The sequence below is a fragment of the Montipora capricornis genome, chromosome 6, assembly GCF_036669925.1.
Source record: "Montipora capricornis isolate CH-2021 chromosome 6, ASM3666992v2, whole genome shotgun sequence".
Taxonomy (NCBI): Eukaryota; Metazoa; Cnidaria; class Anthozoa; order Scleractinia; family Acroporidae; genus Montipora; species Montipora capricornis.
This window is the reverse complement of record NC_090888.1, coordinates 64,174,102-64,186,601: the sequence shown is the minus strand read 5'-3', so window position 1 is coordinate 64,186,601 and position 12,500 is coordinate 64,174,102. Positions and strand designations below refer to the sequence as shown.

The following is a 12,500-nucleotide window of genomic DNA, read 5'->3' as shown; positions in this document are numbered from 1 at the left end:
AATCTCTCTAATATTCCCAAATCAGTTTAGAAAGAGATATCATTTGGGTGTTTGCTGCGGATCTACAGTATTGAAGTCAAAGCACCGCGGAGTTTAAAGCGAACAGTCTTAGTAGTTGTGATGACTTCCTCTTTTCAAATACTTTTAAAACCTTGAAATTTATGGAATGTTTCTTAAGCGGAGATCCAAGTGTTCCATGTCTGAGTATTTTCTTTGTTTGCATCTCAAATCACATTTCCGATTAAGAAATGAGTCACTCCACACATAGTTAATAGACGGTAATGGTTATGAAACCAGACAAATTTCTTTGTTGTAAGTTTTTTTCTCTTTTTTGGCCTTGACCGTTCACAAAACAGAATTGTTGTTTACTCCGTAATGAGGAACTAACCAACAGAAACGTGTTGGTGACGTAATTCATGCATAGTGTATGAGCGCAAAACAAAAGATTGTGCACGGTCGTGGATTTTCCAACCTAAATCTTGGCGGCTTTGTTTGCTCCTTTGAGCTTTCAAACCAGTCCCCTCTATTAACTATGCTCCACATAATTATTATTTGTTGCATCGAATGGGTTATGGTGGATGGCATGTGATGCTAAATGAGTTGGGGCGGATTTAAAAGTTGGACATTAGTTTCGGTGGTGTTTACAGATACCAAACATAAACCTCAACGCATGTCGGTTCGCCACTGTTATCATCTTCGCCAATATTTTCCAAATCTTCTCCATACCACAGCTGAAGTTCTTGCCCTTGTTGGACAAACTCCGGATTGGAAAAGTCGTGGAACACTAAAATCGGCGAATCATGATCGAATCCAGGCAATGAGTACCACGTGGTCTTCGACTTGTCGCCGATGACTTTTTTCCGGGGAAAGAGGACTTGCCGGGACGGAGTGGTTATGAAGGTGCCGAGTGGAGACGAGCCGACATAAGGGTGATTAATGGGGCATCCCCAGTTGCTCTTATAGGGGATAATCGGTGAATGGCCGTTGGTATTCCCGCAAGAAACGTGGCCACTAACATGCACCAGTTTGATGGCAGCCACAAAACCTTCTCTGTCAATCCGAAAGACGCCTGGGTTGTCTCCCCTGGCGCTAAAGCAGACTAACTTTTGGGGATTTGTCATGTTTCTGACCTTGTACCATTTGTCTGAAATGGGAAAGTGGCATGTCAGCTTTAAACACAAATCTTCTTTGGTACTTCAAGCAACCTGATTACGTAATTTACTCAAAGAAAATTCAAAGAATGCTTATTCAAAGGAGATCTTCATAGTTCTTCAACTCAGCCAAAAATATCGCGCATGCCTACAGATGAAACCAAGTAAATGACGCAAAGAGACCCATTACTTGCGCCTTAAAACGGTGAGATGAACCAATCATATTTTAAGATGGCTGACACCATTTCAAGGGGATGTCTTATCAGCAGGATTGACTCTACGACGCTGTTGCACGTAACAGCGGTTATTTAACAATTATTCCATGAGCGCGCGTTGGATATGAGATGGTAAATAGCCAACGAGGCGCGTAGCGCCGAGTTGGCTATAACCACTCTCATATCCAACAAGCGTGAATGGAATAATTGTTTTATTAAATTCCTTAAACTCCAAAAGTTTAGAAGTACGAAATACGAGCGAAAAAAGCGAGAAAGTCCTAGCGAAATCGAAAAAAGTTGATGAAGATGCGATGTTGTGTAATACCTCGTGGTCAGACAGACGCAGGCTCATCACAAAAACATTTCTTACCTTTTCGCGTATCTCTAAGCTTCGAAAGTGATCCAAACTTTCCACAAAAACGTTTTTCTTTTGCTTTATACCGAAAGAAATTTCGCTTTCTGGCGTAAACGTTTTTAGTTTAGCAACGCTAAGCGCAATCATTTACCATATAAGGTCAAACTAAGGTATATGAGCTGATAACCGAGATTGAGTGAACCAATCAGAGCACGAGAATTGCATTATCCCAGGTTGAGAATTTAATAATTTATAGTATCATATAAAACAAGTTACTAGCTTAAGACGATGCAGTCACTATTGTGACGCAGTAGTAGTAGTAGTAGTAGGAGTAGTAGGAGTAGTAGTAGTAGTAGTAGTTTATCATAGCAACAAGAAAACCATCTTAAGACATTACCATATTTCGTCTTTAACAGGCTTACATCTGAAAAACGATCGAAGAGACCCCCAATTTTAATTTGCAGGCTTTAATAAAGTGGTTTTCTAACTTAAAACAAATTCTCTGGAGCGGGTTTAGAGCCACCATAAAATTTGTAGTTTTGAAGGTAGTTCTAAATCGGATCCAGAGCATTTCATCTTAGCCGGCAAATCACTTCAAAACAATAAAAATTGGGGGTGACCCGCGTTCGTTTTTTAAATATAATCGGTTTCAGTTAAAGTTTAGGGTGTACTTAGATGGCTTTGCTGCTATGGTAACCTATTACGTCACATTTATGTTTCATACATGGTAATTTAACATCGCCGTTACGAGAAACGGTTGTGTAGGTTCAATCCTTCCCTTGAAAGCGTTAAATTTGATTGAACCTCCTTAAGCTGGCCGAGAGCGAGGAAAAATGTCTGCATTTGGTAAGACAATATGTTTTTGAAAGACAAGAAAGAACTTCGTCGGCTTGTACCATTTTCTGTTCCTGTATGATGCCCAGAGCCCTCTAATTCTCATTCCCATAGTGCCCTGCGTTTTCGTTCAAGACCATGAGGGCCTCCTCAGGCATAACACGGAAGCGCACATAGAGATCCATTTGTCATCTTTAAAAACTAATGAAGTTTAGTGACTGGGTCAGGGAGAGTCAAGTGAGGCTCAGTGCCACTTATGTTGTAAAGCGCTTTTCTTGTTTTACTGTGCTTGCGCGGATAGACACTAAGCTCAATAAGCGATCGTTAATCGATAAGTGGTCCGCAATGCCGAAAGGACACCGGAAGACACGACGACTCCATCCTTTGTCAACGTCAGACTCCACCGATTTGGGACGTCATAATGCAGCTGTCAAATGCCACCAATAACCAGAGCCAACGTTATAGCGCAGCTGTTAACATAGTAACTCGTACGAGTATCATTAAGTGCACAGCCAAACTGAAAATTGTGATCGGGATCGAGAGTATGGAGGCAAAAATCGCCGCGATTTTGTGAAATATGTACGTCACGTAGGTCTAAGTTCCAATAGTTACTCATCAACAGTAAGGAATAGGGAAACAAAATAAAGGTCTGTAAATGTCGTAGAAGCCGCAAACCATCGAGAAGTTAAAGAGGTTTCAATTTGCAGTCCATGAAGAAACGAACATTTTAATGGACGATAAAATCAACGCTTACAAATCGACTACATTTTCTTCCAGACTAAAAAGCATAGCAACACCTTATGTTTGTTTCTTTGTTATTTACTTGTTTGAGCAGGTTGACGTTTCGGCAGCCATTCAGCTGATATGGACCTGCTATACCCACCCACTCACACACTCGCAAAGGACAGCCACTACACCGCGGGGGACTCCGTCCTCTACTCTTCATGAATAGTGTGCGGGTTCTTAAAGTGCACGTGGCTCGAAATTTCACCACCAGTTTTTATTTCATGTCTTTAAAATTCAGGCATTTGCTTTCCTACAAATGTCCGAAGTGAGTTTTTTCGTAGCACGAACTTCGGCATTTTGGCCAAAAAATTGCGACATTTTCCGCGCGGCCAAATATGACTTCATGACGTCATCAGTTGTGTTAGATTGCAGCGGGAAATATAAACAAGACAATTGAAGAGTCTGCGAAATATATTGTGTTGGTAGCGGCTCTGGGCTAGTCAGCTGCAAAAATCCCAATTTGACCCCAGGTATATCAATTCATCTACTTCCTAAAAAGGAGGATCGAAGAAAGAAATGGATGAAATTTGTCCAAAAACACCGGCCCGGTTTCAAACCTATGCGGCAAACCCACGAAGACTTCGATCCGGTGCTGTGTTTTGCATGAAGGGTCGATCTAGCTGATATGTCTCGGGTCTGAACATTTAAGAAACGGACTTTCTTAACCATAGACCTGGCAAAAAGAAAGGAAGATCAACCAGCGATTGCAACAGATCAAGAGCGAAGGAAGGTGCAGTTTGAATTGATATGCTCGCACGGGTGAGCCGATGCTCTCGATCGACCACTTCGTTCTATGCCATATCGTTCCAAGTCAGGTGGTTCCACTTCAACAATGACGATGCGATGAATAACGACTTCCTCAATGTTTATTGGAACTCGGATATCAATTGAAATGCACTTAGCGCGTTCAGTGATCGACTATGGACAAACCAAGTCCAAGCCTGCCTACAGATCGTTTTCACTGCCACGCCATAAAACACAGGTCACATTCCACAGGTCCACTCGTTGCAGGTCATTGTTTTTATGTTTTGGAAAGGACCCCCCCCCCCCCCCCCCTTAACTACGCCCTTGTCATGTGTACTGTCTCGCAAGTGTAAAGTAACCAGACTTCTTTATGCATTCGTCTTCTACAACATTTCACGTTCTTGGCCTTTTCCATTGTACGGCTTCGAATGTATTTTTTATGGCGGCGGGTCTAAAACACAGGTCACTCGTAGCAGGTCATTGTTTTACCTTTTGGAAGGTAACCAAAGCCCTTAATTTGGCCAACCCTAGGCCTAAAAACCAACCTTAGGCCTAGGGTTAGCCAAATTGAGGGTTAGGGTTACTGGGGTGCCCGTGACCTCCCTCCCTTTGTAAGCCTTTTTTATGCAAACGACCTACAATATTCAGGTTGCGAAAACGCGAGGACCCTCTGTTTGACACAGTGTGACCCCCCCCCCCCCTTTTGAAAATCCTGGCTACGCCCATGCACGAGTTTTAAACACCTAATATACTTGAAACGTTCAAACTGCGGAGAATCGTAACGAGAGACATTTATATTTTCAATCAAAATAGATTTCATTGTTTGGTATCAAGCAAGTGACAATAAGGAAATTCAAAATGCTGTATTTTTAAAACCAAAAACGTTAAGGAACTGGAAGGTTGTAAAAAGATTTATTTCTAGGTCATCTTCAAGTTGTATAGATGAAAATCCGGACGACCTGACGGTTTTGATTTTAGAGCATGCGAAAACCATCTAGTCATCGAACGTTCGAATTCTATAAAATACCTTCCAAAGAAAATTCACCTCGCATCTTTTAATAATGAAATGTACGCAAATGGATAATTAATTCAGGTCCTCAGAGAGACTTAAGCCCTCAGGGGGGAAGAGCTGTAATCTGGATACCGAGAAATGAAAATACAAGCGAAGGAAAAATGCAATTGATGGGCTCCAGAGTGATGTGACCACATCACAAGATTCGCCTGATGTGGATTTTCATGGCAAATTGTTATTTTAAATTTAAAAATTCTGCCCATCATTTTGAAATTTAAATTGTTCACAAGTACTTGACATTTTTTTATTGCATATAACTTGTGAACTTTGCGGTTGGGAATCCTTCTGTGATAGAAGGCCAGACTGCTAACATCTTGACTTCGCGAACGGGACTTTGAGCGCGATGCTCAACGAGTTTGCTGGAATTCGAAAAGTATCTGATGAGTCTCTTGGCCGAGACGAAACGCCGCGTCATACCAGCCACGAAATTTAAATTCTTCACAAGTACTAATAACTTAACTACAACCTCCAGTAGAGAAGATCGGGGATACTCTATATTGCTGTGTGCGCTTTTGCCGCTTTAAATCGTAAACGTAGGAGTAAAATACGCTCACAACCGCACTGAATCTTCGCACAAGTTGCGAGTTAACAGCACAACCGATGACGTCAAAATCTTCAACTCGATTCCAGGCCCTTGTCTCATATTTTCCTCAAAAATACGCGAGGTTTCTTCGCATTTTTGTTATGTTCTCGGGACAGAAATTAAATTGTTTTTGTACAGAAATGTTCCTTGGACCATTGTATTTTAGATTTAACAATAAAAAATGGTGGTGAAATTTCGAGTCATAAAGGCAGCACTTTTTGCCTGCGAACGCAGACATATTCCGGAAATACGTCTGCGTTCGCAGACTACAGTTATTTAAGATCCTGACTGTTGATCAGGCCGGGGTTCGAACCCGCAACCTCCCGTATGACAGACCGATGCTCAACTAACTGAACCACCGGCGTGCCTTGGCTCAATTGTGATACGCGATGAAAGAGTCCAGAAGCGTTTGTTTCTTCATCGATTTTTTCCAAGGGGTATTATCAAACTGAAACACAAAATCAGTCTGTTCTAATGATGGGATTTTTTCCTTAAAACGTAGTAGTAAACGTCTTGTGAATATCATGTTCAAGATGTTTTCTAGGATCCTCTTTGTGATGCAAAGAAAAAACTTAATTTCTGATGATTTTGAACTCAATTAAGGGCCCACAAAACCGACTTTTCCTGTATTAACATACCCTGCGAACGCAGACGTATTCCGGCAGTCGTTTTTCTCCGGAAATACGTCTGCGTTCGCAGGTTAGTATCCCAGTTAGTATTAACACAATTGGGCTCGAGGTCACTAGATGTTTGTGGTGGAGATTGCTTCTTTAAAGCCGTTTCACACCAATTGTATGGTACTACAGATTGACATTTTCTGGAGTGTTTGAGATTCTGGTACACTTTTCACTATTTGAGAATTTATCGAAAGAAATATTGCGAATTCATGGTTGGAGTATTTGAACACTATGTTGATCGTTTCGACTGTTTCGGATCGATGTCGATCGTTTTGATGTCAGACAATAAATGACATTTGTCCAGCTGATTCTTGTCAATAATTAAGAGAGCAAATAATTCCTTACCTTGAAAATACCGTAAAACGATGAAACTATCAAATATCGACTCAATAACATACATCACATTGCCCATTATCCAAAATCATTGTTAATAACTTCACTTACAACAATCAAGAAGCAATTTTATTAAGCTAGCAATGCTTCATTTTGCAGTACGCATTGCGGCCAACTGGAGATGATCTTCATAGTTGTATTTGAACAATGGCTCTAATCGTTTCCGGCCATTTTCTATCACCTGGCAGGCTTTAATTAGATCTAAAACACGACGACTGTCTTTAACGGCGAAGGAGGAAAGGATAGGAAGTCATTCAAAAGTTAAACTTGAAAGTTTTTTAATCACTTGTTAATGAAACCGAAAAATATATCCGGTAGGCCTCATCAAAGTCCATGACTCCCGCCGAAAGCTCTGAACGTTTAGCGAGCATACTGATCATAAGCAGATTGCCAAACAGCAAAGTTTAAGTCGATTCCTGCATACGTATTTAATGGTACTCGAGATATGGGAGGCGCGTGGCTTCATGGTTAGTGCGCTCGACTCCGGATCGAGTGGTCAGGGTTTGAGTCCTGGCCGGGGACATTGTGTTGTGTTCTTGGGCAACACACTTTACTTTCATGGTGCCTCTCTCCACCCAGGTATATAAATGGGTACCGGCGAATAATGGGTCCGCAGAAATTGGCTCTAGCTGTTGCGGTGTCCCTGCCCAATTTAATTACTATTGGTGTGTTGTTATCTTCGTATTTTCAGTATTTGTATATCTTCAATTTATTTTTTCTTTATTTCTTCAGGGCAAAGCTAATAAAATAAATAAAATAAATGCTGGGGGAACCCTGCGATGGACTGGCATCCCATCCAGGGGGGAGTAGAAATACTCCAAGTCGCTTGATGCTACACTGGAAACCGCAGATAAGCGCCGGCCTGATGGGCCTTCTAAGGCTAGTAGCAGACTTTGCCGAGATACAAAAAGACGGGAAACCGCCAAACAGAAAAAGAAAATCAATCAAAAATGAAAGGAAATCTGTATAGGGTTTGGCGGCTTGGAAGTTAGCCACTTACTGTCTAATTCCAGAGATCTAAGCAAATTGCATCCTTTCGTTTTGGTTGTGTGTTCTTTGGCAGAAGGCTCAATGCAGTCAGCCAAGTTGTTAGACCTTGTTAATGAGACGCCGTCAGTGCACAATGAAGTAAACGGTTTTTCAAAAAAAAGTTTGATCTCGCATTTTTTGAGTTTGAGTGAAGTATTTTACAGTTGTAATTACCTGAAAATTTAACAACTGAGTAGGACAAAAACAACAAATTGTAACTTACCGTCTTTTTTAGGACACATCATTTGCATTCCCTTCCTCAGCATCTTCGCTTCTTCTTGAAGCAAATTCCGCAACTGTTCCCCTTGCTTTGTCGAGAATTTATCACATGAGCAGCATTTCGGTATCTCATGATCGAAGGTGTGGTAGCCTGAGAACAGGGTAAAAACCGCGAACAACACAATGACCAAACTGTTCATTTTAACGCGAACGTCTTGTTCGTATGTCGAGCTGGAGGTTGTTATTGTAGGCGAGTGGTGTCAGTGTTAAATGAGAAGAGGGTTTTAATCGTTCCCTTTTTAAAAGGCTATTTAAGCCAGGATCTGCCGTAGTCATTTCATCAACTATGGTGCAATCGCTGCAGTTTTATTGGATGAGGAAGGATTTGTCTCCCAAAGGGATTAAGAAAACGGTTCCATCATCCGGTGATGACATTTGGAATCCGTATTATCACGTCTGAAGGTGAATATCTTTTAACAAAACTGTTTCATTATGACCGGAACGTCAAAAACAAAAGAATAAACCTTTTGCCCTCTGTACTTTATTTTACTATCACAAAAAAGTGACTTGTAACACTTCTTGCTGCCATAAATGAGAGAAGGGATCTTTAATAGTCTAATAGTTGAAGAGGTACGCGTACCATCGCAACTATTCCAGAAATCTATTAACAAAACCCGTCATGGCGGCAACTCAAAATATTAAAAGGAAGAATTTCTAGCATGTTATTTTAGTGGTCTTCTCTTGTTTACAATGCAGGCTTTTGTGTAGAGGTTATTTGAGTTGTAAATATCTACTGCCTTCTTGTCGATTCTGGAAGTCAAATTGCATAACACATGAAAATAGTTTGGCATTTTTGTGACCTCGAGGGGTGTCTGGAGAATTCTGATGCAAAAATCTCCCCTTTGTGTTGTAAAACTTAAGCTATCAGCAGATCCTTTGTTAAATCATGTATGAATTAACTTCTGCCAGCCGGAAAAAAAACATCGTTAGATAAATTGACGCGTACAGGAAAAATATCCCAGAACAAGCGAACAAAAAAATGATAATAGTGCGCAATTCCGGCTTTTTATGAATTGAGCTTTGTACAATTGTTGGGTGTGCCAGCTACAAATACTGTTCTCTTCTTACGCTATGATTTTACGGTCTATAGTTGGATATGCCCCAACAACACATCCAGTTAGTTCCGCAAACTTTTCACAAAGACAGATTAAAATGTTTGGAAGATTACTTGACCAAAATCCTCGCGATGGGTCAGTTGAAGGTAATTTTTTTACGAGTTGACATGTCTTGGACAGAGTCAAACACTAAGCTCGGAAAACGCCACGGGAGATGAAGTCAGCATTTGACAAATGGCCAGATATTAAAGTTAAACTACAAGGGTTCGTAGAGTGCCAGTCTTGCAAGGAAATAGTTCTACGAGAAATTTTGCAAGTTTATCCAGTCGTGTTTATTTTCCACTGTTTTTACTTAAGGTCTTTTGCTCAACAATGGGTGTTTGGTTTTTAGGTTACGTCACCGCCACTATTTTGGTGGACGGAAACAGAAGATCTCTCACTGGCTTTTTTGGTTCGTCCACCTCGATCTCAAGAGAGGCCATAAAATTCGTTTCTCCTAGGTTTTCCAATTCTGCGTTGTCTATCTGTCGTTTTCGATAGCCTGTGAGAGCAGTTGTCATCACCGAACTGCGTAACGTTGAGTTTGTTTGCTATAAAACATTTTTTTCAAAGTTAATTGATCGACCTAAAATCACCTTGCTCTCACCCTAATTAAACAGTTTGCTGAAAACCAGAAAAAGTCAGCGCATGACATGTCGTTTCAGTTGTTATTTAAGAATTGCAAGACTGAAATTGGGTAAATAATTGACACCGGCAACACGACTAACCCACTAAAGCGTATAAGATCAAGTAATCATTCCACATTAATTTTTCCCCTAAGATAAATCAACTCAATCCTATAATTTTAAAGAAAATAATTTTTGTAAGCTTATACAGATATCATTAGTATTTAATAAATTTCATCCCTTTTAAGCTAATATAACAGCTTTAAGGTTTCTGCCGACCGAAGAAGATTGGAAAGATTTTAGAGCGGGATTACTTCGAAAAGTCAAAGCTTTAGCTTAGCCGAGGTTTCCTGACAGCGTCAACAAATAACAGAAAATCGCCAAACACACGGTATCAGAGAAACGAAACGTGCTGCTCAGTGAAACTGATTTACCGCCTTCTTTGTTGATCACCTGAACTGAATTATTGCTGAGCCGACGGTTGTGGGTACTTCCGCGTTTTAGTACTTACGATCCTCAAACTTTCCAACGGAGTTTGGGCGTGGTGCTTGGAGATTACGAGGGCTGCTCAGGCATTTGGAGGAACAGGCGTGCAGGGGACAATAAACTGGGTAAAAGAGAACCAAAAAGCTAAAAACAATTTTTGAATAATATCAGGAACAAGAGAACAAAGGAAAAAATGGTCAATATGAAGCTCCCAATGCACGGGATCAATTCTTTCCAGCCGCCATTTTATATTAATACTAGATCCGTGACGGGTTGGTGAAATCCAATATGGGCTTTACGTAGGATTTATACCAAACTGTTTCGTTCTTCTTTTGATGTTCCCGAAATGGAGAGTGATACTAGCACTTATCTGTACAATTTAAACAATTCGGGTGATTTCAATATTTCAGGTTTCTCTATATAAGAGAGAATCACTTCTCCGTTTCGGCTATAACCCGCACTTCAATATATTCGTGTACATTTCTCGCATGCTTCCGTTCATAAAAAAAACTAAAAGTTTAATTAAAAAGCTTTTGCGTAACAGAAACGGAAGACAAAATCCAGGGATTATCGGGGTTTATTAGTGCAACTTCCTCTTTTCGTTCGTCCGATCTCATTCCTATCTATTTTTGAATGCTGCAGTTGTCCTTTCAAGAGTACGTGCTCTGTTCACGTGCTCTGTACAGTATTTCCGTTTTAATAGCACCAACATAGCTGATTGAAAATGCATTTGGCAGGTCACTGAGATCCACTGCCGAGGCCTGCAAAGGTATATCAAAGTGTTTCTTTTTTCTCCTTTTTTTTTTAATCTAAGGAGCCGGATGTTGTCAGTTTCCATTAGTTATTACTTGTTTTCGCTGGTGCTCTCAAACAGCTTAAGCTCCGCTGAGCTTCTTATGTGTGAACAAATCATTTGTTTTAAAAGGTCTTAAGGTTCAACTGACTTTCCAGTGACCCACTTCAACAAATTGCATCCATGGGTGGATTTTAGGGCGGAACAGATTATATCTTTAGATGTATGGCATATATTGTGAAGGGGCAAATTCAGTAAAAAACTTGATCGATTTCCAAAGCCTCGGTTGCCAAAAAGGCGGTCCTTTGCATGCTTCGCCGGAAATGGTTAAATTCCTTCTTTAAAAAATGCCATTTCTTGAAATGTTTTAAACGTTTTGAGAAGATAACATTGTGGGACTGAACGTTTGCCTGCCCTACTTATATTTATACACGTTTTCGGTGAAGTTTCTGAAGTTTAAATGAGCTTAGACGCAATGCATCCCGGCATCGTGATGTAAAAAAAAAAAAAAAACCCTCGACTGCCGTTCAAACTAACCATCAATGCTCAGACATCATCAGTTTTACGCGCTCGTGCTCGCTTGCAATGAGAATTGGCGTTATCTTTTCCATTCAAATGTCATAGTACGTGAGTTTCACAATATTAAATAGCATTCGTTACACCGACGACTTTGATATATATAGGTTTATTAATTAAGAGGTTCAACCGTATACATATCTACTTCTAACCGGCCTGCGCCTGGGTGCCAGAGGTTATTTAGTTCGAGGTGCAACGTTTTAGGAGTAACAAGTGAAGCGTTGCTGTATCCTCTGGCGTCCTGGGTAATCTAGTTCACATTCATTTGAATTGTTTGCGTAAGAAATTTAGAGTGCATTTCTTTCAAAGATGCCGAACTGGCCAACGCAATTAACGATGGACCTACAGGTAGAAGCAATAGGATCAAAGATTACTAGAGTAAATAGACTGGCATATTTGTACAAAGTTTAAAATAACCTCAGAGGGAGTAAGTTAAGCAGGGGCACCAAACGTCAATTTTCGGAAAATATCTGTTCGGAAGACGATTTGAGATCTAGAATTTTCGGAACATTTGTTGTAAAATTCCTGGCTTGCCTGCCTGTCCTAGGATTTTCGAACATCTAAAACGTGGTATAATTAGGGGTGGCGAATGGTAAATGCGAGACTTTGCGAGACGGCGAGACCAGCGTTTTTCTTTGCGAGCCCGAGACATTTTGACTTTTTAGATTTCGAGACCGAGACTTCAAAGTGTTTGACACCTTCATATAAAAAACGAGACTGCGAGACGCACATAATCGCTCAAAAAACGAGACTGCGAGACCCGTGAAATTCGACTGAAATTTTGCGAGACCCAGAATTTTTGATGAA

At 40.6% G+C, this 12,500-nt stretch overlaps 1 protein-coding gene across 1 annotated transcript; it reads right to left on the bottom strand.

Moving 5' to 3' along the window:
• Window positions 1–282: 282 nt before the first annotated feature.
• Window positions 283–8,346, bottom strand: LOC138052852 (uncharacterized). The gene is made up of 2 exons (XM_068899437.1): window positions 8,063–8,346; window positions 283–1,144 (listed from the first exon to the last, which is right to left on the bottom strand). Exons 1-2 carry the CDS (start codon window positions 8,256–8,258, stop codon window positions 642–644), a joined length of 699 nt encoding a protein of 232 aa, XP_068755538.1. The 5' UTR covers window positions 8,259–8,346; the 3' UTR covers window positions 283–641.
• Between the last annotated feature and the right edge of the window lie 4,154 nt (window positions 8,347–12,500).

Coding starts and splice junctions, on each gene's coding strand:
- LOC138052852 (XM_068899437.1), bottom strand. CDS start 8,258: ATGAACAGTTTGGTCATTGTGTTGTTCGCGGTTTTTACCCTGTTCTCA. Junction 1,145..8,062: donor GATGTGTCCTAAAAAAGACG/GTAAGTTACAAT, acceptor TTCCCATTTCAG/ACAAATGGTACAAGGTCAGA.